Source organism: Ambystoma mexicanum, chromosome 1q, assembly GCF_040938575.1.
Source record: "Ambystoma mexicanum isolate Mex_15411 chromosome 1q, UKY_AmexF1_1, whole genome shotgun sequence".
Classification (NCBI taxonomy): domain Eukaryota; kingdom Metazoa; phylum Chordata; class Amphibia; order Caudata; family Ambystomatidae; genus Ambystoma; species Ambystoma mexicanum.
Window position 1 is genome coordinate 76,504,749 of NC_090922.1, and position 26,875 is coordinate 76,531,623.

At 46.2% G+C, this 26,875-nt stretch overlaps 1 protein-coding gene across 1 annotated transcript in view; it reads right to left on the reverse strand.

The window, feature by feature from the left end:
* Positions 1–26,875, reverse strand: part of TCF25 (transcription factor 25) — a 1,148,081-nt gene that overhangs the window by 596,817 nt on the left and 524,389 nt on the right. Inside the window, exon 10 of the mRNA XM_069635563.1 lies at positions 5,451–5,543. Within this exon, the coding sequence (XP_069491664.1) occupies positions 5,451–5,543 (93 nt within the window). The remainder of the gene's footprint in view (positions 1–5,450; positions 5,544–26,875) is intronic.

The window sequence follows — 26,875 nt, forward strand, 5'->3', positions numbered from 1 at the left end:
ATGATGATTTCAGGCTCGAATTTACATGCAGTGGCAGTATCAAATAGCATACCCAGGTATTTAACCTAGACTGTGGTTATGATGCATTCCTGGTACAAGCGAATTAGGGAATAGGTGGAAATGACAACTGGTCTAAGGTGTTCAGTATGCAGTAAAAGAAATTCAGTTTTAGTTTGATTTGATTCATTTTCAATGGTAACAAAGTTCCTGAATGATGGACAGATTTTCATCAAGGGTGCCTGTGAGTTTGAGAACAATTTGCGTATCATCAGCACAGTTTTGAAAGGTCACCCCTAGATTGGTCAGCAGAACATGGAAAGGGGTGATCTACAGGTTAAATACAACTGGGGTAAGACAGGGAAATTGAGGGACATCACAGTCCTGAATGGTAGGAAAAGATATAAAAGCTGTCTCCCTGTTTTAAAACCTCCTCCCCGTTTTCCATCTCACTTCTTCCCGGCCCCACTGTACCTCCCCTTTTTAGGCTACCTCACTCTAGCCTCTCACTTCCTTCCCTGCCTGAGACTCCTCGGGCAACCTCAAACTCTAGCCAATCCTCCTTCATCTTCCCAAAACACCCACACACTTCTCACCAAGCTCAGCTCACAGTTTATAGTGCCCATCGTTCTCAGTTGTGTGTCAATATTATGTTTAAATCTGAGTGGTTTAACCCTCAACAGTTATAGAGCTTTCTGCCGCTCTGACTACCTAGCCCCTAAATTCACAAAAGTATGGCAGAAGCTAGATCAAGGCTGGCTGCTATCTTGGAATTGAACTCCATGCCTGTCTGGAGCAGGACTTCTCGCTTTGAGGTTTGGGTTGTAGGTCTGTGCAAGGCTGTTGTCTGCTGTAAGTGAAATCTAATAAGAGTACATTTATCTTAGTATGTCGACACCCATATATGAAGTTTTATGGAGGGGAGCACACTTTCCATCATGCACCACCTGGTTTCTACATTCTAGAATTCTTGGGGCATTATTCCTTTGGCGGTCTAGATATAATAAACCCCCTTCCCCATGTGACCTTAACAATATAACATCCGGATTGAGAAGTGCCGTACAAAAATACCCAGCGGAAGGTGGCGGTACAATTGCCATTTTATGGGTAGACTTAAGGTGCAATGGTGCCACAGGGTTTCATGTAGGTTGTTGACCTTACTCAAGCTGTGGCTCCTTAAAGAGGATAGGGCTCTGTGTCTAAGCAATATGACAAGCCCCTGCCAAACAGCCAGGCATGATGGGGTCAAAAGATCCTCCACTATGCAGCTGACAGGTTCAAAATAGCATAGCAGAACAGGTGCTGGTACTGGGGCCCCATGATTACCCCACCCACCCACTATGCAGACTGCTAGGCGACTTTGTTATGCCTGGATCCTAGGGCTAGGGGGTTTGACTTGCAGCAATATATTGTCTTCGAGCTTTGAGATATTAGCACTATGGTAATAGCGTTACTGACTGGGTGTGACGTCTTGGGTGATATAGAGAACAAGTGGTTGCTTGGAATAGGACAATTGTTGTCTGGTGATTTACCAAATGTTTGTATTATTGCCCTACACTGATTGGCACAATTAAAAAGGACTAGTCACTGAGGCATTTGCCCACGTATTGCTGGTCAGAAACCGTGTAGCTTTGTTGTGATGAAGTGGGTAGACCATCTATTGCATGAATTGAACCCTTGGCACAGTGCCTGGTAGCATTTCCCCTCCTTCTTGGCTCACATCCCACTTTAGGTTTTTAGTGTTTCTTAGGTCCATTGGAAATATTTTAGGGATTTCTTATTGGTCGGCATCAGATTAATGCCCGTTTCTTAGATATGTATACCGAAGTCAGTTGATGCATACTTGCGGTTGTTTTTAACTAGCTTTAGGCCTCTATGTATCTTCATCACTTGGGTAATAGTATGTGCGGAGCAATATGTGTCTAAGTTAGTGTTTGAGCTAAAGAATAGGTGTTTGGTGGTGGTTATGCCTGTTGTGCAGAAGGATTGGTCAGCAAAAACGGTTACTGGGTGCTCAGGCAAGATGTTTATTTTTTATTTGTGTGGCGTTGTTTGACATTGGTGCGGTAGGGTATGTGTAGATGTGGATGTTCAATAAATGAAGGTGAAGCTGTTTGCAAAGGGGGATTTTAAGTGTTCCTTCTCAAACTACTCAAGCTTCTTGTTCAATGTTGTGACTGATTGGAGGCCTCACAAATATCTCTGGTCTTCTGGAAACGTCCAGTCATAACTGTCTCCCTGCTTGTCGAATTAAGAAGAGAGGACTACTAATGTACCACTAAAACATCCCACGTAGTAATCATTCATTCAAGACTCCAAAAGAAGAAATCTCTTCTTTCTCCTTGCGTAAAAGGATGAGTCAGTTGATCTCAAGAGGGTTCAGTAATATTTAGAGCTTTGATTTGGGCTCCGTTGGTGGAGGTTCAGATGAAGGTGTTACTGTTGGTAGAGACTGAAGTGGAGGGGACGAGTTTGCACCTTCAAAGGGTGAGGAAGAGGATCTGGTACGACTTCTGTTATATCATATCTTTGAAAAAACTTAGACGGCATACGAAATCTTGTTGAAGGGATAGTACCCATAGGAAGTAAAGCATGAGGTGAATTAGGAAATATAGCATCCCTCTGTAGCGGAGCACATGACTACTCTAGGCTGCAAGCATCACCAGTTAGCAGGACAAAACTAGAGTGTTCTGTGGTGGGTCAGAAGAAGAAGGTGGACAAAGAAGTGGCATTCTACCTGTGATTTTATCCAAATAATAAACAAAAGGCAGAGCTGACCCTAACAAAAGTATTTCCCCCCTACCCAACATAAATCTGACTAGGGTGCTCGTTGTCAGTGAAGCAGGCCCAATCAAACAGTCCATCCTGCGTCCACAAACTACCCTACAATGTCCCTGCCATTAAGGATTGCATCAGCCAACAAAAAAATGGGTTCCAGGAGAATGACTCCCTTCTCCTGGACAGGCCTTCTTGGCCTAAATGTCTATCTTGGAATAGTTCCTTGTGGTATAGTTAATCAGTTGCTTTAATTACTTTAATTCCTCAAAGGGATTCTTCCACCTTCTCTCAGGTATCCCCTATCCTAACTTATTTACAGTTCCTTGTTTCCCTAATTCAGGGTCTTGGCCTCTACGCCTATGGATTTCTTTTGCATCAATATCTCTCTCACTCGCTTCACAGTCTCTCATTCCACAGAGACCAGTGTCCACAGTCACTTTTACCACTTTGTTATCTTCTAAGCACTTCCAGTTATGTGAACCAACAGGCGGGTACTTCTGCTTCTCTTCACTGCTTTTGTCTTGGTCTTCCCAATCACTGAGACAAGTCTTGACTTTCTTCTTTCTTTTTAGGAGTCCCTCTGCATTCGGTATATTCTCTGCTGCGGTCACAGTTACTGGCACAAGTAGGATGAGTCCTTTGGTATTAGCTATATCCTTTTCCTGTGTCAGAATTACTGGGTCGAGTTTGATGAGTCTTTCCGTATTAGTTATGCTCTCTGCTGTTTAGCGTCTGCCCGGGGCCCCTCCCACCTCTCCCGCCATTTCAGCTACATCTAGCTTGGTGTCAGGATCACAATGTGTTGATAAATGCTTTCAGTGTCTTCCTTTCCTACTCTGCTTCACTCTCCGTGGCTCTGCCGAGTATTCCTGCTCGGAGAACATGAATCTCTAATGCAAGTCTTTCTTTGCTTTTTATGTATCTGAGCTGGGTCCTCCTCAGCAGTGGATCATGCCCTCCTGCTCTTTCCCCGATGTATTCTTTATTACTCTGTGGTTCCCACTCTTCACAGTGGTCGCTTCTTGCCATGGAGGAGTGATCAGCATTACTCATCCACTCTTCTTCTCAGTTGATTTGTGTTGGGTTTGAATACTGGAAGTTGTATTACAATAGCAAACAGTGGTTTGTTCAGGTTGTGTTGTCTGAGGCAGTGATGGTCTGAGTGGTTAATAGGAAAGAGAGGCAGGGAGTTCCGTCATGGAATGGGAGTCCTTGTGCCCAAGAGGGGAGTCTCTCCCTGTGATGTCCCGCTTACCGCAACCACTAGGGGAATGTTGGGTAGCGGGCTCACATCCCGAGCTTCGAAGGGAAGGGCTCCCCCCTCTGGGGAGAATGGAGGAGATCCTGTGAATCATCAAACTTCTCTATGGGACAAAGAAGTGCAAACGGGACTGAAAACCAACCCAAACTGAGTGGTTCAAATCCTGTGTGGGTTGCCAGAGGTTGGACCGAGACATAGCAGTGGTCAGATGTTCTTTGGACAATAATGAGAAGAACTTTCCTTTGGATATTGAAAAGGAGTGTGGGAGCACTTCTACTGAGAACGAACATGGTCAAATACCATGTTCTATGGAATTTCTTCCACTCAAGAGGTCTACAACCACTTTTTAGCTCACTGCACCCTTCCCAGAGGAGAAATATATATTTGCATATCAGTCTTTGTCCCACCAACATGTGTAGTCCAGCACCCAAATGCTAGGTAATTCTTCTCTGAACAAGAGTATCATCAGCAACCCCAGACACGAGGTTCAGCCTTGTTGGGCCATCCTCAGTAAGTTAAAGCTGAGGCTTGGGTTGTCCCGCCTGAGTAGAGGACTATGACTAGTTTTCCTGAATACTTTCCTTTCACTGCTTGTAAATGGGTAGCCCTTTGACGTTTCCGGACGGCCCTAAATGTGTTCCTTTCACTGTTGTAAGTGACTTCTTCCCGTTTTCAAATGTGTAACTCACCTACTACACCCGCCCACCTCCTCGCCCCTCGACCGGCAAGCTCCGGCCCACGTAAAACCCTTAGTTGTACTTTAATATGTAACAAATTCTTCAAGGCCTGGAACACTGCACAACAACTTGAAGTGCTTATAGCTTAGCTACTATCTGTATAATTACTGAATGGAGTTTCTTTTAATGGAATGTGCATACTCAAACTGCAAGAACATTTTGCTGGTATGGGCTCTTACTAAATCCAAGGGCATGTATAAAACAGAATTATGATTAATGCTCCTATTAAAAATAAATAACCTTGGCACGTACTATTCTTACATATGGTCTTATTTCAGTCTCTTTAAGTGGAGAACTCGCACACTTTACATCTTGCTATGTAGCTTACAGTATTCAATTATTTGTTTGTAACCACAGGTATGTTCACATGAAGCACAATTTGCCCTGCAGAACCATAACATGCAAGAACTTCACAATATTATACATTTCAAGGCAAAGTCGATCTAAATGAAAGTTATGCATAGGTCGGTCACATTACTGTAGTGTTTCTTTTGCTGCAGTTATCAACCATTCAAATGTAGCATGCAGTAAGGTATGGCAGATTTTTTTTCAGAAGAACACATATATTACAACAGTCTTTATTCAGTTAATCGAAAGAGCTTGTTCCCTTGCCTTTTGACTCAAGTACATTTCGATTCAGGTAAGACAATTAGGAAAACCTTAAACAGACTACTCACCTGAGGATAAGTTTGCAGAACTCAAGGGCCGTTCGTGGACAACCTCTCTTCTCCAGGAAGATCATGTGTTTGAAGAGGGCCAAGTAGAACGCCCTGGAAAGAAAGGAAATTAACACATATAACATGTTAGCCTAAAATGTATACGACCAGTGTACTCGCCAATGATTTAAATGACAGCTCTGCAGCCACCAAACTCAAAATACAAAAAGAGTGCAGTCTGATGGCATGCAGAAGAAAAGGGGCTGCATAATTGGAGGGAAAAAAATGACTCTTAATACCAAAGGGTGTTAACTGAAGTCATACAAACATGTTAATTACTATGGACCTGCAGTTTATTTATTTTTGGTGTTTTGTACATCGCTGTATGCAGCTTCAATCGGGAGTCACCCCTTTCCCCCAGGGAGCACAACCGCAACTTACTTCTTTGACATACAGATACATACTCCCAGCACAGGCAATCTCAGAATACGGGCCAAAATCCGCCTAAGTGTGCTATGGTGAAGATCATTAACAAATGGCTCTAGGACCATAGTGCACAAAAGGATATGGGCTTATTGTGCTGTATGTACACCAGCGTAGGAGCAAACACTAAAAATCAGTGTAGGGTGTGTCCCCTTATATTCAAAGGTCTAAGGGGAGGTCTGTGCCAGGGTCCTCAATCTGAATTAAGAGTGGAGCAAATGTTTGCAGAAATTGGTCTACACAGCCACTCAAGAGTTCCTTCGGGTATTCCTCTGCACTTGAGGTGCCTGGTAACAAAGAATGATGCAGATTATTGTCAGGAGAACACAGGTTCCCTCCCAGTCTGTATCAGGTACATTTTCAGCCCCTTCTCATTATAACCCTATATCACGGGAAGTCGCTCATCACTGTCTCTTCTGTGTTACTAGGACAGCAAGGGCTTTTTACTATTGTTTGTTGCCTTGCCAGTTCCCCCAGACCCGAACCATGGCACCCAGCTAGCCTCAACTGCTTTCTTGTTCAGAGTGGTTATGTTTAGGCACACCAATGATTGTCCTACTGCACAAAAAGGCTCTCATCTTCAGCCCTGTTACTCTGTCCCTCCTCCAATTCAGTCTCTAGTTTTTCTGCCTTATACCTCCTGGTTCCTCGTCCATTTATGACCATTTTAACATGGCCAATGTTGGACCTTTCTGAACCTCACTGTCCAGCACTTGCTTTTTTCCAACCTACTCCCTTCAGCTGGTTTCCTTCCTTCTGATCTCTCATTCAAACACCTTTTGTCTGCTTATACCTTCCTCCTTTCTGTAGATGGTCTTTCTCTCCTTGCCTTCCTCCTCAATTTTCTCTCTCCTTCCTCCTGCCCCCACCCTGCTTTAGTGGTTCCTCTCCCTGGTCCTTGCTCTGCTCTCTATTCTGCCTTGTTTGCGCAATCCGCCTCCGAACCCCCTCACAAGTATCCGAGATTCACACCCTTTTAAATGCTGGACTATTTGAGATTAGTCTTGTTTATATTTCGATCGGGTACAACTGTGTGAACTCATGGATTGGTCCATTTCATTGATTTCTGCCACCAACCCAGAGGCCTGGATAAGGAACCTCTTAGTGATGAATCTTGCCACAGAGTGTATAAATGAAAGCACCTGTATCTTGGCAATAGGGGGCCCTTTCATAGCAGTCGCCCGATTTGGAAATTGATCCCTTACTTCTCTGTGGGTCTTTTCCATTGCAATGCTGCCAGTTGTTCGTGTGTCAAGCCACCGCACTGGTCTCTGCAAATGTCGGGTAAGCACTGGCTCTTGGCTTGCCAGCATTCATTTAGTGGTTCTTTTTTGTGAAGTTCGTGGGCAATGATAGCGATTTGGTGTGCATGTTCGCCCAACCATGGGAACAGACTGCTACTCAGATTCCCTTGAGGGAGCCCCTTCAATAATAGTGTGAAGGCCAGAAAGAAGGGAGAGACCTTGGGTGATCCACCATGTACCACCGTCTGAGTCAAATCCATGTGGCGTGTGTTCTCCTCTACCCTCCAGGGTGTCTCTATCCCCACTTCCTGGTCTCCGACAGGGCATGCCATCACATGAGGCATATCGCCCGAATCCCCAGCACTCCATCCTGCAGCAGAACCGCATTCACTGGCTCTGTTCCTAGTACTGTTGTGGATGTGGCAAAGTCCCCTGACTCACATTGGGGACCTCCAGGGTGATGACAACGGAGGCCCGGTGCCTCCTGAAGCGAGCGAATGGTGGGCCTATGCAAGGTGTGCAGAGGATTACCTATCCACCTTCACTTAGTCCCCATCTAGGGCTGGAGACAGTCACATGGTGTAAAGTATGTACAAGATCCATGTAAGGGGCACAGCTCTACACCTGAGAAGCAGAGACCCAAAAAGGGATCAGGAAAACAAGGCTCTCCCAAACCACAAAGCACAGTGCTTTTCGCTTCTACTGAAGATGGTGCCTGTGTAGCTATGGCCATTTAAGCCATAGCTACACAGTGTGCAACCTTTGGCCGTCATGATGGTTTAAACTACAACTCCCACAACCCCTTACATTGACTATATTGATTAGGACTGATGGTAGTTGTCAAAACCATCTGAAGACCCAAGGGTTGCAGACCCCCGAGTTAAGCGATTTGAGGAATAGTGGATCAGCAGAGCCTGCATGCTCTGCTCCCCATGTGCAGGAATGTCACCCACATAGGGTAACAAGGGGCAGGGCTGTATTAGGAAGGGAAGCATGCCCATCAAATAGTCATCCATCATACAAGGTTTCCACGGTCACATATTTAAGAGCCAATTAGCTCAAGGAGCCAACCCAGGGGGCATAGTTAGGGCGTAAGAATTGGAATCGAAAACCCAAGAGGAAGGACTATCCAGCCTCAAGCACCACACCAGGGCTGGAAGGATCCTCTGTAATGGAGCCTACCAGCCAGTCCCTACATCAGCTGCCTGAAAAAACACACCCGAATTCCCTTCTCCAGGGAGAGATGGGAACACTGTGCCAGTGTTGGGCAGACAGAGAGAGGACAGTCCATGTGTACAGGCGAGCCAATCTCAAGTCCCACATCAGGGCTGTAGGTCATCCCAGGAGGTCGAGATAGGAGCTGGAAACTGGAAACTGGAAAGAGAAGACAGGGACCGTGATGAAGAAGGCTAGAGAAGAGAGCAGGCAGACCTGGAGCAGGAGAAGAGCCCAAGTGCCTGGAAAAGCGATTTAAAAGGCTGGGTTCACACTGGAACCTGGGAGCTGGAGACCAATTAGACAAAAACGGGGGAGCCAAGAAAAATGTTTCTGCTGCTACAGATTGAGAGAGTGGCTAGCCAAAAGATAGTAACGGGCACTTGGAAGGATGTTGTGCCCAAAGGGGTGGAGGTGAGGGGGATAGAGGATGTGAAAGTGGAGACCGATCTTCCCAGAGGGTTGAAGCATAGGACAGTGGGAGAGATCTGGAGTGGAGAAAGATGTGTCCAAAAAGGTGTGTACCTAAGGGAAGGATTTGGAAAGGTGAGACAGTCCTTTCCAAAGGAGAAGACGGCCGTAGTGGGAGATATCCAGAGAGTGAGCAAGGGTTAAACTCAAAAGGGGTGAAGAAGCCGATTGGGGATTGTTAGGTAGAATAGCCATCTTGTGTGTATGTAATTCTCCCCACTTAGTGAGTCACCCAGCACTTTTATCTGATTCTCCTGAGTGAGTGGGAATGCCTTTCCTCACTCATTATTTTTCTGTGACTCTGGGCACCCTTTTTGGTTATCTTTGATGGAGTCTGCTTTCCTCCATCTTTTTGAGGTATCTGTATATTACTATTGCATCGCACATCTTCTGTGCAGTGTTGCTGGGAGTGTCCTTGAGCTTCCCTCTTTGGTTTTCATCTATACGCCTGTGATGACATACTGTTACCAGGTAGGGGTATATTTATTACCCTACATATGCTTTTCATTTGCGAGATTAGCATACCCCACCTTGTGTGGAGTGCTGAGGGGACACGTATCCTGTGAAGGCATGATGAATCAAACATTGACAAGATTCAAAGTTCAAACAAAATGGCTTTATTATCTTTAATGTGAGGATGGTTGAATGCCTATCTCGCCCTATGCTAAGGCGGGGTTTCCCTACCTAAAGAAACTAAGGATAGTCTGAGTCAGTAAGTTCAACTTAAAGGTCTGTCCGTGTCCAAAACCTATACTTGCCCTCACAGCTAAAGCTAAACAATGTGTAGGGATGGCAGCAACAAAAGAAATAGTGTTCTAAATTAAAGTTCTAAGCTTCGTCCACCTCTGGTATTGCTTTCTAGCTCCCATTCCCTAAATTCAAGACAGTTCCACAAAGTCTCATGGCTCCTTTTCCCCCAAGACGTTAGCTTGGTCAACTTGCAGTCTATTAATATTCAAAACCAATTCCAGTTCCAGTTCAACGGTACACTCCTGCTAATTCCTTGCCAGTGTATACAAATAGTTCTCTTCTGCTTTACTTCAGCAACCTCTCTTACACATGTGGATTTGTTCTCTGCATATTTCCTTGACTTTCACAGATAGGGTACCCCTGGTCTAGGCACAGTTGTCCACCCATTACAGATCACGCAACCGGTAACCCTAGGCTTTGACCCCAAAGGCTCTCTTGCCATTGGGCCTGTGTGCTGATTCACATTCACTTGGCTACCTCCTCGCCAGCCTTTCAGCTCTGCCACAATGTGTTTTCCTCTTTGCCAGTCTCTTGACTTTGTCACAATGTGTTTTTATACAGTTCACCCCGTGGTGCTCTCTTTCCTTCACCAAAATGTTTTCTTCTGTGATATTTATTACAGGCTTTTCATTGTATTTCATATGATTCGTTCTTTGCTTTCAATACATATTCCATGTGCTTCACACAAGCTTGACTTTCATTCATAGGCTTTATCCAAAAGCTTTTCTTTAGTACGGTATTCAATATTTCTCAGTTGGTATTCTTTTCATTCACATTCATCTTGTTCGTACAGTTCACCAAAACCCCTTTACTTTGGGTTTGCTTTATCTTGCACATCACATTTTGCTCATTCAGCAATTATCTTTGCCCTGTGACAGCCCCCAGGAGCACCCTGGTACGAGTGTTCCCTTTTGTGCACTCACCGGTCCCTCGATGCTCCTCCAAGTGGCCGCTTTCCTCATCTTCTGTTCCGCATAGACATCTTCGTGGTATTGCGAGTCCCATTCACATTCTGGTCTTCTTTCTGTGGGTTTCCGTCAGCTCCGCTCATTTCCCGCGGACGCTGTGGGTAGTTTACAGCAACCAGATTTCTTCCGTGCCTCGCAGAGCCTGCTGAGAGCACCCGACCAGGGAGGCTCCCACCACTGTGCCCCTCTCCCATTGCCACAGTCTCTCCAGGGAACTTGTCAGCGTCCCGTTTTCCCGACAGAACCCTCCATAGTAGCCTCTGTCTCCACAGGGTTCTCTCTCCCTTCAGGCCGCAACAGTCAGCCCAGCTTCTCCCCTGCTGATCTCTCTGCTGGTCTCTCTCTCGGCCCCACCTTTTATACACCTGCAACCATTTAACAAGGTGCATGTGTGTGTCCTGTGAGACGGACATGGTTTCAATGGAGAGACAGACTCAAAGATGATTGGTTCAAAAACGTTTATTTACTTAAGTTCCTGGGTTGGTGTAATGCCTAACTGGCCCCAACAGTAAAGCAACGGTTACCTTAACTGATGTTTTTAAGGGCTGTCGAAGTCTAAAAGTCCAAAATAAAAATCTGTCGGTGTCTAAACCTATGCTTGCCCTCACTCTTTGACAAAAATGTGTTAAGAAGTCGTTCAAAAGCAAAAAGTGGTGGTTCAACAAAAATAGGAAACCAGGATTGGTTTCAGGTGGTCTTTTCACCAGATGTAAGTTGGTATACGACGAAAGGATGAGTAATTGAAAAGGACTGTTCATACAAACCTTCCATAGTTCAAACAATGTCAATGGGCCTCATTACGAGCATGGCGGTAGCCGTGTCTGTATGGCAGGCAAGGCTACCACCATGCTCGCTACCGGCACTGCCTCACACGATCGGGCAATAAACGGCCCATTACGAGATGAATGGGTCGGTAATTGCCCATTCACGGGTGGGCAACCATGCTCCCCACCCCCATTCTGCCATAGGGCAGAATGGGGGTGGGGAGCATGGTTGCACCGGCACCGTTGAGAACGGTGCCGGTGCAATCACGAGTTCTGCTCGCAGGTGCGGCACATCCAGCCAGGTAAGACCTGGAGGGCTGCCAGGAACCCGCAAGCAGAACTCGTAATACGGCGGCCCGGTATGAACGGTGCCTTAACGGCACTGTTCATCCCGTGGCCGCTACCCTTATAATGAGGCCCAATGTCTTTACTGCCCAGAGTTTCCCTTCCCCAAGCTTTAGTTCCTTCAGTAACACAATATAAGCAAGATTCCACTATGATAGACCTCTTGGGGTTCTCTTCCCCAAGCTTAGGACTCTTCAAAGTTCAAACACAAAACATCATTGGACCTCTCAGGGTTCCCTTCCCCAAGTTCAGGCCTCTTTCAAGTTCCAGCACAAGTTCAGCTCTTAGGCCTCCCAGGGTTCCCTTCCCCAAGCTTAGGCCCCTCTTGTGCTAAAAAGAAAAACAGGAGTTCAGTTTTGTCAGGATGTACCTTTTTCTTCATATACAGTTCTTTCAAAGGGTTAGCATCAGAGACTTGTTTGCTCTTTCTAAGCGCAACCACTCTGAGCTTGAATCCCTTTCTTTTATTTCCTGCTTTAAACTTTCTCCTTCAGGGGCTTCCTGCACCCCTTCTTGTTCCCCTCTGGTTTCTTGACTTTCTTTTTGTGCCCAGTGATACCTTTCTTTCCTTCTCCTGCACACTTGCACTCTGCTCTTCGTGCACACTGCACCTTTCTTTCCTTCTCCTGCACACTTGCACTGTCTTTACCTTTCCATGCCCAATGGCACCTTCCTTCTTGCTTTCCCGCTCTGCTCAGTCGCTCACGCCCTTTTTAATAAAATGTGTTTCCTTTGAGTCCCTTGCGCGCTCTACTTTGGCTTTCTCTTTACTTTCTCTCAATCTCATCACTCTTCTTTCACTCTGTTTTACTAGTTTCTTTTTCTTTCCTCTTTTCTGCTCCGTGCTACTTTATGAATTTCCTTTCGCCTGCACGCTTCAATCAGTCGCATGCTCCAGAGTCTGTCTCTCTCTTCCACGAGACTCACCCGGGCAGCAGCGCAGTGACAAGCGGTGCCTTCTGGTTGTGCGGGCCTGAGGACAGGGTTCTCAACACCTGCCCATCAGACACCCTTGGGGCTGGCACAGGTCCCAAGGGAACAATGTTCCAACCGCCAACAGCAGCCTAGAAGGTACTTCGCTCCGGCTCTCTGGAGACACAGCTTTCTAGCCCCGCTGCAGCCCCTCAAGAACACAGGGCCAGCGTCTCGGCAAGCCTTTATCCTCTGAGCCATAGATCCTGCTGCTCTGTTCCTTGGGTTCTCTGGTCCAAACAACGTCCCCAGCTCACTCATTCAGCCGTGCAGAACCACACCTTTAATAGTTGGAAAAGCAGTCAAGTGGAGTCAGATGTGAGAGATAATTAGTGTATGCCTGACTCTGCCTGACTATCAATAGGACAACTTAAGTTCTTTCTACAGCCGGTTTCCCTTACCCTCCCCATGTTATTCCTATGGGAAATCTTCACTACTCCTGGTTGCCTCTTCCTCGTTCCAGTATTTGTTGGAAATGGGGAGGGGGTGATGTTATGGGTTTGGAACTACTGTATGAAAGTTGGGGAAAAGGGTTTTGAGGTGGAATGCGAAAAGGGGGAATACCATGTTGCGCCCTTGGATGTTCTCCTCCAAATCCCCTGTGACACTCCACTTAGGTGATCCTCCCTCGCTTCTCCACCCCAGGGTCGGGATCCAAAAGCGATGGCCCTTCCCTGGCCACCTGACAAGAGGATCGCGGGGGAGTAGATGGGAGAACAGTGTCAGGTTTCTCACAGTCCTCCAGCCCAATTGTCAGCCCATAATTAAATGAGTTTTCTGGACATGCCTGCCCCTCACAACAGTCTACAGGCATCATCTTCGTTTTAGTACTAGAGTGGTGAAATGACATGTTAGTGTGCACCACTCGTAGTCACCTCTCCCTTGTTTCAGTACTATAATAGTATGAATGAGAGGAAATGAAGGGAAGTGAGTGACAACAGCCTATAAAGAAAGGAGGAGGGTAAGGCTAATTACTTCCAGTAAAAGGGGGATACAAGTCTCGCATGTGGGCATCCTCGCCCCAATCCCCAAGGACCCTCCACCCAGGTGATCCTCCCTCGCATCTCCACCCTCCCAGGGTCAGGATCCAAAAGCAATGGCCTTTTCCTGGCCACCTGAGCAGAGGATCTAAGGGCGGTAAGTGTGAGGATACCCTCAGTTTTCTCACATACCCTTCCCCTATGCGGGTTGGACGGGATGCTTAACATGGAAACCTGGAGAGAAAGTCCATGTTACCTTGCTCTCGGCCCTTCCGGTGTTCCACTGTGAAGCAATAAGGTTGAAGATCCAAGAACCACCGCATAACCCCAGGATTGGATTCTTTCCTCTGACTAATCCACACCAAAGGGGAGTGGCCTGTTATCAGTCAAACCCTACGACCCAAGAGGTAGTATTTAAGATGCATCACTGCCCATTTGATTGCCAGAGCTTCTAACTTAAAGATTGAGAAGTTTTTCTCTCGGGGGAACAACTTGCGACTGATATACAATACCGAGTGTTCCAATCCATTGTGGTGTTGGGACAAGACGGCTCTCAGTCCCATTAAGGAAGCATCATTGTGGAGGATAAACTCCTTAGAGAAGTCTGATAATTTTGAAATGGGGCTCTGGCATAGGGTTTGTTTTAAGGTTGTGTAACAGATCTGATCTTCCTCATCCCATCTGATCTTTTGGGGCTCTGCGTTTTTCAGTTTGTCAGTTAATCGTGAAGTTTTACTGGAAAAGTTTGGAATGAACCTGCAGTAGTTGCCGATTAAACCCAAGAATGCCCTCAGATCTTTCTTGGTTTTTGGAGTGGGGGTATCGAGAACTGGTCTAAGTTTCTCCTATTGTGGTAGGACAACACCATTACCCACAAAAAAAAGAAATACTTAACCGCAGATTGGGCTAATTTGCATTTTCTAGGGTTAGCAGTCAGCCCAGCCTTTCTTGATATATGATATATGGCATTTATAACGCGCCTACACACAAGTGTTTCGAGGCACAACGAGGCAAGGGAGGGGGAACAGAGGGAAGACAGACAACGATCTTACTAGGCCAGGTGTCCTTCAGATCCCGCAAGTGCATGGGAACGGGAAGGGGAAAAGTGCGAGGGGGAAAGGAGTGGGGAAAGTGCAATACATGGGAGAGGGGAAAGTGCAGTACATGGGATAGTAGAATATTAAGATAAATAACGGCCGGATGGTGGCAAGTGCAAGGTAAGAGCAGACATAAGCGCTGGTGGGGGGCTGTAGAGACACACTCTCATGAGTGTGTGAAGGTAGTACAAATGATCGTTGCATGTCTTGCTATGTATCATAGTGTCGTCTATATAGGCTCGCAAAATTCTGAGTATGGTTGTAAGATTTTATCCATCATTCTCTGAAATGTTGTGGGAGCGTCATGTAGACCAAACGGCAGAACCTTAAACTGAAACAGTCTATTGGGAGTAGCAAAGGCAGTTTTCGCTTTGTCGGGTCCATATAGCGGAACCTGCCAATACCTTTTCATGAGATCTATTGTTGAAAGGTAGATGGCATTACTGAGCCAGTCAATAAGATCATCAATATGTGTCATTGGGTAAGCATCAAAAGCAGAGATGGCATTCAACTTTCTAAAGTCTATACAAAACCTCCAACTTCCCCCGGATTCTGCCACCAACACGATAGGGGAGGACCAGGGGCTATTAGAAAGTTTGATGAGTGAGCCTCAAGCATGGTCTTAACTTCCTGAATTATGGTATCCTTTCGAGACTCTGGTAATAGCTAAGGTTTTAAATGTACCACTTTGCCTTCCGAGATACAGATGTGATGATAAATATCCTTCACTCTTCCAGGCTACTCTCTAAACACGTCAGTAAACTGTTTTATAAGGTCATACAGTTCTTGCGTTTGGTTATTACTAAGATCAGCGGAAATTAATGCAATAATATTGGTATACTCTGGAAACAGACAGGATAATATGGTGGCCTAGGATTCGGAAGGATTTTATCTCCATTCCGTTAACAGATTTACACAGTAGACTTAGGTTTTTAGACTGCTGTCTGGTTGTGAAATCTTATAATAACACAGACCTATTTGTTCCAGCACCACATATGGTCCATGCCACTTAGATATAAGATTATTTTCAGAAGTGGGCAACAGCACCAATACTTTCTGCCCAATGGAAAAGGACCTTAACAAGTCCATTTTGACATACGAGGATTTTATGCGAGTCTGAAACAAAGAACTAACAGCGTCATATGTTCTTTAAGCCTAGTTGCAGTTTGGGAGAATGGGATTGGGGCTTCTCTCTCTGCCCAATTTTCCCACAACATATATAAGACATTCCGGGGGTTCCCAGCCATACATCAGTTAAAATGGGGGAAATCCTGTGGACGCATGAGGGGTCTTTCTAACGGAAAACAAAGCCCATGGAATCACCTGATCCCAGTTTCTACCTTCCTGTGCCATCAACTTCGGCAGTATGATTTTGAGAGTTTTATGAAATCTTTCCACAAGGCAATTTGTCTGGGGATGATATACTGATGTTCGTAGTGTGGTGATATGTGACATTGGTCTAACCTCCCCTCTGGTTGGTTAATATTTAATTTGGAAACATTATTCTGGAAAAGAAAGGGTGCATGTGCTTCAGTTTTTACTGGGTGGTATTTGCTCTCTGGGGAAAGGCCTATAGGTATCGTGTTGCATAGTCCAAAGTTACTAAAATGTATTTATTCCCCAGTTTGGAAGTTTCTCGGTGTCCCACAATGGCCATACCAATCCTTGAGAATGGAATTTCAATTATTGGTAATGGAATGAAGAGATCTGGCGGTGGTATAAGAGTGCTAGTCTTCTGGCAGATTTCACAAGCCTGAATAACATTTTTCATATCAGCATATTTTCCGGCCTAGTAACATTTATTAGTTATTTGGGCCTGAGCATTGGACTGCCCTAAATGGCCGCCCATCAGATGTGAATGGGCTATCTCTAGGACCATTTGTTTATGACTTTTAGGGCCAACAACATGGTTTTTACCAAGCTCACCAAAGTGGTGTCTCCTCAATATAAAATTCCATGTTTCAAAAAGAAAAAGGGTCCCCCTCTCTCACGACCAACTGGTTCAGGTAGGACTTATAAAAATGCTTCAGCCAATAAGGGGTTGTTCCCCTGGACAAAGATTAGATTTGTAAGTGTTTGGGGTTCTTCCTCTTTTCCTTTTCGGGGTTTGGGAGTGGCATCAGATGTTTCATCTGCCTCCCCGAAACCTCGAGTACCTCTATCTGTTCCCTCTTTCCCAGACTCCTCTTTAGCCACAGGGAACATAGTTTTTTCAAGTTCCACTTGAGCAATTTTATCCCCTTGATGGATTTGGAAGGGATCCTTCTTGTTATTTTGTAACAGCACCTTAACATCAGCTCTTAAGTCTGGGTCAATAACTCCTGCTAATACATCAATTCCAAGCCTCCATGCCAGCCCAAACATGGGCGCTAGTCTGATATAACTATCAGGGGCTGGAATTATAATTAAGTCAGTAGGTATCAGTCTTCTTAGACCTAGGGAAATAATCCCTTCACTACTGCTACAAATATCAAACTTAATTGAGCCCCTTGTGGCTACTGATGGGTTTGATGCTCTGGCACTGTGAAGCAAGACACAGACAACCGATTCAAAGTTCAAACAAAATGGCTCTATTAACTTAAATGTCAGCATGGTTGAAGACCGATCTTACCCTATATGTTAAGGTGGGATGTACCTACCTAAAGAAACTAAGGATAGTCTGAGTCAGTAAGTTCAATTTAAAAGTCTGCCTGTGTCCAAAACCTATACTTGCCCTGACAGCTAAAGCTAAACAAAGTGTAGGTATGGCAGCAACAAAAGAAATAGTGTTCTAATTTAAAGTTCTGAGCTTCTTCCAGCTCTGGTATTGCTTTCCAGCTCCCCTTCCCCAACTTCAAACTAGTTCCACAAAGTCTCAGGGTTTCTTTCCCCAAGACGTTAGCTTGGTCAACTTGCAGTCTCTTAATATTCCAAACCAATTCCAGTTCAACTTTACACTCCTTCTGATTCCTTGTCAGGCTATGCAAATAGTTTTATTCTGCATTACTTCAACAATCTCCATTACACATGTGGATTTGTTCTCGGCATATTTCCTTGACTTTCACAGATAGGGTACCCCCGGACTAGGTGCAGTTGTTGGACCACACTGTCCACCCAGTACAGGTCACACAAAATGGTAACTCTAGGCTTTCTTGCCCCCGACAGGCTCTCTTGGCCTGTGTGTTCATTCACATTCACTTGACTTTCTTCTCACCAGCCTTTTAGCTTTGCCACAATGTGGTCTTTCATACAGTCACTCTGTGGTGCTCGTTTTCATTCACCACAATGCTTTCACACTCTTCTAGGATATTCATTACTGGCTTTTCATTGTATTTCATATGATTCATTCTTTGCTTTTCAATACATATTCCACGTGCTTCACACAAGCTTGCCTTTCATTCACAGGCTTTATCCAAAAAGCTTTCCTTTAGTTCGGTATTCAATATTTCTCAGTTTGTATTTTTTTAATTCACAGTTCATCTTGTTCGTATAGTTCACCACAACCCCTTTACTTTGGGTTTGCTTTATATTGCACATCACATTTCCTTCATTCAGCAATTACCTTTGCACTGTGTCAGGCCCCAGGAGCGCCCCGATACAAGTGTTACCTTTTGTACATGGTGGCTCATCCAGGCTTTCCTCTTCTGTTCCACGTACATGTCTTCAGGGTATTGCAAGCCCAGCTCGCACTCTGTCTTTCTGTGGGTTCCCGGCAGCTCCGCTTGCTTCCTGTGGACGCTGTTGGTAGTTTACAGCAACCAGATTTCTTCTGTGCCTCGCAGGGCCTGTAGCGAGCACCTGACCAGAGGGGCACCCACCACTGTGCCCCTCTCACAGCACAGCTGGGCCTTGGCGCCAGTCTCTCCAGGGAACTTGCCGGCATCCAGGCTTCCCGACAGGACCATCCTCAGCAGACTCCGTCTCCACAGGTTGTCTCTCTCTTCAGGCCCGCAAGGTTCAGCCCGGTTTCTCCCCTGCTGGTCTCTTTCTCTGCCCCACCTTTTATATACCTTCCAACATTTAACAGGTTGCAGGTGTGTGTACTCGAGCCCAACTGCCTGACCATAATTAGTGGAGTTTTCTGGACATGCCTGACCCTCACAACAGTCTGCAGGCCTCTTCTTCGTCCGAGTAGCCGAGTGGTGAAATTACATGTTTGTGTGCACCACTCCTAGTCACCTCTTCCTAATCTCAGTACTAGAATGGTATGAATGAGGGGAAATGAAGGGAAGTCAGTGACAACAGCCTATAAAGGTTGGGGGAGGGTAAGGTTGACTACTTCCAGGAAAAGGGCAATACCGTGTCTTGCCTGTGGGCATCCTCTCCCCAATCCACAAGGACCCTCCACCCAGCTGATCCCCCCCCTCGCATATCCACCCCCAAGGTCCGATCCAAAAGCGATGGCCTTTCCATGGACACCTGAGCATCTAAGGGAAGAATGTGTGAGGATACCCTCAGGTTTCTCACAATCCCTTTTCTCACTTCTCCTGTAACTTTCTAATTACAGTGGTAAGTCTAGCTGAGTGGCTGGTGACAGTGGATATTTTCTACCGACCTTTGTGATTTTTACCGTTGACCAAAAATGGTGCCTGTCTTCTTTTTTTGCCAACTCACGGTGGCTTTCCCGTTCTTGAGCCTTCCTCTGCTAACCTGGATGGTGGTGTGGTGGGAGGAGTCCTGCTTACTCTTTTGTTTTCGACGGACTCCCTTTGAGAGTCACCAGTGTATCTGGGAGGACAGGAAGCTGGGAGGACACCGAAACTCCCCATGTCTTTGTCCTCCAGAATGCCTGCTTGGATGCCGTTCTGACTGGGTTCCTGGCTGTCTTCTTAAAACAGCCACCACCCAAAGTTTGAATGTTGCATGCATACTGATTGGCTGGGTTCCTGCATAAAACGGCAGAGTCTTGATGCTGAAGAGAGAGTCGACCACTGGAAGAACCATTCCTAAGAAGAAAAAAAAGAGGACATCTACAGCTACCTCCAGTGACCGCCAGAGCTGACTGAGTGACAACTGCTGCTTCAGTCCTATCTCCTGTGTGACAGGGAAAATCCAGACTGGACGACATCCTCCCTTGGACTAGTGGGCCTACCCAGTCCCGAGACCATCTGCAGTTTGACCCCTCTCACAAAGTGCTGCGCCCTTCCAGACCTGCAAAACCCAAATACCCTGGGACCTCTGGCAATGCTGCGGTACATCGTCTTGTCAAGTGCGTGTCCGGCTGCAAACTTGTGGTGATCTGTCTAGACCTACAGAGACTCCATCTTGGTTGCAGAAGTCCCCTTAGAAGAGTCAAGGACCGAGAGAAGGAAGAAAGTATGCCGGGTGATAACCATCTCTGCTACAAAGCCTGTGTCGAGCCTCCACAACTAAGTGCTGCGAAGATTGGCTGCTGGGCATCCCTGTGACTGAGTCCAACTGTCTGCTCCCGCCAAAAGTTCCTCATCCAGCCACCATGGGCAGAGACCAGAACCAGAGGTACTGTTGTCTTCCCCTAGGGACCTCCAGGTGACATTGTCGTCGTTCATCACACAAGGTACTGTCTGACTCCTGGGTACCTATCTGGGCCGTTGTTGTATTACTATTCGCTGCTCCTGAGCTTCCTGAGTCGCATTGGGGTTGACACACAATTGTGTTCTCCCAGGCCTAAGGATATCCATCCTAGAGGCTGACATCCTTCAGGTGGCCTATCTAGCCCCTTGAACCCTTTGAATCAAATTCCATTACTTACTTATGAAAAAGCTTCTTCTGATATTCGACAACTTTAACAGCATGTGCCTTCCTTTGTTCTGCCGCCCAATGGTCACTGGTACCCCAGTATACCCATCTGAATTTTTGAGACACTCATTCCCCAGATAGGGTTACACTTCTAAAGTAAGGATTTCCTAAAAGTTGCCTACCTACCAGTATTACTGTTTAAGTAAATGTTGGTTGATGAGTGATTTGTTAACTTGAAGCTACTCTATACTTACCTGTTTATCATATAATGGTTTACTATTGAACAGAGTATTGCAACAGCAAATATATAATATATATTTCTTTCTGTGTGCACTATTTTTACTTATCTGAACTGTAGTGATTTTAAAATTGTCCTAGTATATACATATATAACCAAATGTGCATATAACTCAAGTGTCTGTTTCCTGGACTATGAGTGTGCTCAAAGGTCTTTGTACTCAACTACAGCCCTTCTCCCTCCTAGACTAAGCCTGGCTGCTCAACTTTAGCCACCAAACCTTTTGCGTAGTTGAGACCAAACCGAAGAGTTGGAGCCCTGTACTTCTAAGAGTGAGTCTTCCACAGTCCTACCTTAGGTGGACTTTAGTAAAATTCCCCAACAGGGAGAGGTTCAGATAGTGGGGAAGGTAGTGACCAAAGGGGTGAAGATAATAGTGGGAGAAATCTAGAGAGAAGTGAAAGGGCGAAAGGAGTGAAGGCTCAGAGTTGGACACAGCCCACAGGGGCAAATAAGGTGACCAACCAAGTTTAGAGGGAGAGAACAAATACACAGACGGTTAGAAAAGAAGAGAATGCTGGAAAAGTGCACCGTCTAAAATTGTTGAATGTTTCATCATTGTGGGGAAATTCGAATCTAGCTGCTGTGATTTTTCTGTATTGTTGCATTCTACATATTTGTGGAAAACTCTTTAAATCCCGAGAATATCTCAACATAGTTCCTCAACTGCATTCTCAAATTTCTTGTGCTTTAAACCTGGGTTTTGATTGTTTTCTGCTGCACCTTAGCGCTCACCCAGTCTGGGTATTTAAAACTCTGCTTCCCTGTGTATATCTTGTTCAAAGCACCGCCTCCATCTGTGCCTGCTTAGCTGCTAAACTGCCTGGTGAGTTTATTTGTCCACAGTGTAGCTCCCCCTGCTGCTACATGGCACTCTCTAGCTCCCCTATCTATTTTAAATGATACTCTATCACCTACCCTATTTCTCTCACGAAGTCTGTAAGAAAAAAGATTAAAAAAGCTCTCCTGGCCTTCAATCCAGGCCTACCTATTGCTGACACCACGTCAATGCTACTTCCAAACAGACTATTAACGACATCCTCTTTTCTGTTCTATCCTCAGACCTATGGACTCCCCACCTGGTTTCCACTCCCTCCCCTTTCTCCTCTTCACCCATTAATGGTGGCACTAGATGGGAAGTACTCTTGGCATACTTCTCATCCTCTAGGTACATCATTAATGGCTATCACAATGGCGCTATCATGGCCCAAGGTTCTCAACCTACTCTTCTCCTCTTTGACCGGCGCCTGCCACTGCCATTAACTTCCTCCCTTCCCCTGCGTCTCCTCCTCCCTCCACTCCTCTAACCTCTCCGCCACCACTGACGGGATTATCACGCCCCTATAGCACCCCCCTCAGAAAACTTTCGAAGGTGGTAACGAGCTTAATTTAGCAACTCTGAACGCTTGTTCTGCTGTCAAACTCTCCTCTGACATACGTCTCATTCTTGAAGACTTTGACCCCAGCATCCTCGCCCTTACCGAGGCGTGGTTCAATGCCAGCCCTGTCACTGCTCTTCACTCTCCTTCCTGACGGCTACAAAATCCTCTCCAAACCCAGGCCCAACCGGCCCCAAGGTGGAGTTTCCCTGATCTTCCCTGAGTGGGTTCCCGCTTCTATCATACCTACTCAATCCTACCCCTCATTTGAATGCCTTGTCTGTAGGCTTGGGGTCTCTATTACTCTCTCACCCACCCTCGCTACCATCTACAGTTTGCCTGGTGCCCACTCTCTCTTCCTCTCTGAATGGGCTGACCGCACCTCCTCCCTCTTGTCCTCTTCTTCCAAACTCCTCCTCCTTGGTGAGTTCAATATCCACCTCGACTCTCCTGAATCAACCACCTCACAGTTCTGTGACTCCCTCTCTATCTCACTATTCTTCCTTCCGGTCTGACCCACTCAGCCGGACACACTTTGGATGAATTCATCTATGGAGACATCCCCATTTATAACTCGGTACCAAACCCCTCTGCTGGTCTGACCACTCTCCTCCTATGTGGGGCCCCTTGGCTCTCTGCCTAAGCCTCCCCCTGCACTGCCTGCCTCCTTCGCCATCATTCAAATGAAGAGAGTGTCAGTTGCTTTCTTTGCTTCCACTTTCACCCCCCCCCCCTACAACCCCTGCTTCTGACTATCCCTCTGACTCGGTCCTCGCTAACCTGCACCTCTCCAACACTCTCAACATCCTTACCCCTGTCATGAGGATCCGTCTGAAGCCTGCCTCCAAGAGCAACAGCTAGTATGACTCCAATCTAGCATCTCTGACACGTAAATGCAGAGTTGCTGAACGGAAATGGCAGACCTAGTGTTAAACTGATAAACTGGCCTGTCGCCTGCTCCAAAGGCAATATTGTGTTTCTATCCGCTCCAAGAAGAGGTCGCACATCCAAGCCGCACCTCTGGAGCCACTAACAACACAGTTGAACTTTTCAAAATCTGCAAGGAACTCGCCAAATCCAACTGCAGTCTCCACCGCCCTCCTGCCTTCCCATGCTTGTTGCACTGCTTTGGCCTCCCATTTAGAATCTAAACCTCAGGACATCTGGTCCTCCCTCTCCACCACCCCCACCTCCACCCCCACCTCCACTCCCACTCCTGCTCTCCTGTCTCCCTTGACGATCTCCCTCCACCCCCTGCACTCTCCTCTCTACTGCCCATAGCACCTGATACAGTCTCTAAAATTGTATGCTCTATGAAGGTCTCATCCAAACAGGTGCTCCCCTGCTGTTCTAGAACCATTAAGGACATCTCCTCGCTCTCCCCAGCTTGTGCCGATTTCTATTACCACTCCTTTGGCACTGGCTCCTTCTCTCTTTCTATTAAGCACTCCTGTGTGCCCCCTCCCCTAAAAAGGCTGCGTGAAGACCCTTCCTGCTACCTTCACCTACTTACAAGGCTAAAACCTCGGACTCATCTTCGACTCTTCGCTTTCCTTCACCCCTCACGTCCTGGACCATGCCAAGAAGGCACACTTCCAGCTTCACCTACTCGGAGGCATTCTCCCCTCCCTCACCTTTCCTAGAGGCTCAATGTTTCCAGACCTGTGGTCCTCTCTAGGCTCGTCTACTGCAACAGTCTCTTCCTCAATCTCCCCTTCTCCCTCCTACGCCCCCTTCAGCTAATCCAGAATAGAGCTGCAAAACGTATCCTTATCCAGGAAAACGCCAGACCCCTCTAAAGTCCACACTAGGCCCCTGGCCTGCCTCTCCTTCCATTCAGCCTGCCACCAGCCCTGAGGAAAGAGCAGCAGCTTCCTAAAGCAAAACTAGGCTGCAGGAGCAGTGCCTACATCTGCTACTGCGAGGTTACCCCTGATGAGCATTGTGTGCTCACAAGGGCTTCCGCTATCATCCAGAGCGGCAAGCGCTCTCCATGATTGAAAATATCCTGATCTGCCTAATACTGAATGTGGCAGCACCACAGTGCCATATTTTGAATATTTGACTGTGTTATTCTGGCAAAGCCCAGTTGGGGTACTCGTTCTGTGGCAGTTTTGAATTGTCGCCTAAGGCATGCACCGGAGTGCCTGCACTGCCTCACCATCCTCTGCAGTGACTGGACTTCCCTTCCTTCATCTTCAACCAATCACTGGAGCTGGCAGGCGAATGCCAGCCCCCTTCAGGACACACTAAGGCCCCCGTTTGGCCCTATCCAGAGCTGGGGGAGGCTCCTCTCCATGCCGCTACTCCATCATCCTGCCTCCAGGCAAAGCTCCTAAAAGAAATCTAACTCAGTGACCCCCCACATGGGCTGCCCATGAAACACCTGCTACTGCAATGCACCGGTAAGCAACCCGGTTTGCATTGATCTGGCCTAGACACCTCCCTTGTATCCTCTACCAATGGCTACTTGGTTGCTGCATGCCTCCTTTTCCCCACTAGCTTAACTGTAAATATTAATTTCTGTGCCAGTTGATGCAGGTTTCTTGCTGTACCGCAAACTGGATGCTTTGCTGTTCTTAATGCCTTGTTAGAATCCTACTTTAGGTGTGCTTTACATCTGCACGTCCTCCTTTTTGTGCTGCATTGTTGTGCTTTTGGGAATATTCAATTTAAAGAGGAGACCAAGAAATATAATGGATGGTTAAAATTCCACAGAGCTGACCTATCAGCAAGACGCCGAACTAATGTTAAAAAAGGTTAATGGAAAAAATTCTTGTGAGTTTTAGACCCTTGTAAAGGGGGCAGGAAATCCTTCAATCGCAGCAACAACAAATGCAGTAAGCGAAGAACGCTGGATACAACATTTTACTACGCTTTTCAAGAAACCTCTGACTCACTCGATTCAAACTTGTACCTACACCTGGAGTAGTACACTGTGGGAAGACTACTCGGACAAAGAGGACATTGAAAAAGCAATACAGACTTTAACCACTTCAAGAGCGCCTGGTCCTGATGGGATATCAAATTTCGATCTAAAAACAAACCAAGAACCATGGGCATCTTTTATCAGCATACTCTTCAAAGAAATCTGTCGTTCAAAATCGTTTCCTAGCTCATGGTCATCAGCAACGGTGGTAACAATTTTCAAGAAGGGAGAAAGATCCGATCCATCAAATTATCGACCGATCGCCCTATTAGATACAATAGGGAAAATCTACGGCTCATACCTGCTTACAAGTTTCCAAAAGTGGGCCAATAATTTGTCATGTTATGACCCGTTGCAAGCAGGTTTCACAAAAAACGTTGGAACAACAATAAACATCATGCTCATAAGCATTTTAAAAAATCTGGCAAGGAAAAAAGATAAAAAGATCTATCTGGCATTTGTGGACCTGACTCAGGCATTTGACATGATCGATCGAGACCTATTATGGGCAAAGCTAAAAAGATGGAAGTGCCCCGACAAGATTCTTGAACCTATTATTGCACTACATGCAAAAACATCTATCAGCAGGGTTGCCCTCTGGCTCCGGCCCTCTTCACGGCCTTCCTCGGGGACCTAAAAGACTCCAAAGACCAGCCCAGAACTTTTCCACCAAAACTAGGGGGCACAGAAATTCCGAGGCTGCTTTATGCTGATGACATTATCCTGATAGATCAGACCTCGAACGGTCTCCAACGGGAGTTGGATACTTTGAACACTTATGTAACTAAGAACAATTTGCTGATCAATAAAGAGAAAACCAAAATCCTGGTTCTTGAAAGAACAACTAAACCAAACCAAAAACCTAACCACTGGTCGATAAGACTCCATAAAAGTGGACCAGGTAAAGGACTTTAAATACTTGGGGGGTTATGAATCACTCCTCCGAAAGAGAGACAAGTATGCAATCGAACCTATGGGAAAAGACACGGAAATTATCCTCCCAGGCAAAGGCCCTAAACAGAAAATTTGGCCGATTTTCTTTGTTGACTGTAATAAAATATTACAAAGGAAAATTCGTTCCATCAATAACATATGGAGGAGAAGGTATGCCAACTATTCCGCCAAACATCTGGCCACAATTGGAAGCCTATTTCTGGCGAGAACTGCTACACCTTCCGAAATCGACATCCCTACCAGCAATTCGAAGGGAACTGGGACTGCTGTCACTGAAGGCAACTGTCGATTGGAATGAGATGGCCCTTTTTAGAAAAATCATTATGCCAGACTCCGCTCCACAATATAATATGCTTAAAGATGAAACATCTACAGGGAGAAGCGAAATCCTTGCAAAATGGGTGCTCAAACAGAAAGCCTCTCTGTTAAAGATCGGATGTGATGAGAACGATCTAACCCGAAATCCAATGCGGGTGAAGAAGAAGCTCCAAGAGCTTGACTGGATTGATACATTGGAAAAAGCAGCTGCCAATAAGCTCCTTGGCCATTTACCCATCCAATCCAAAAAACGAAATGAAATCTACCAAGTCTTCACATGCTTTCCGGACAAATGAAGAAGAAACATCTTCCTAAGGGCCAGGCTAAACCTCTTGCATACAAACGAGATAAGAGCTTTAAGAGGGCTATCAAACACGAACAAGTGCCGTCTTTGCAAGAATACTGCTGAAATCGAAACAATAAGACATCTTTTGATGACATGCCCGAAAACCGTCTATCTCAGGAAAGCATACTTAACCCCGCTCCTGGAATCCTTCGTCCTCCGAGAGGAGGATACTTGGTGGTGCCGCCTCCTAAGTGGGAAAAAAACCCGCTGGACGATAGCAACAACTAAAATCCTAG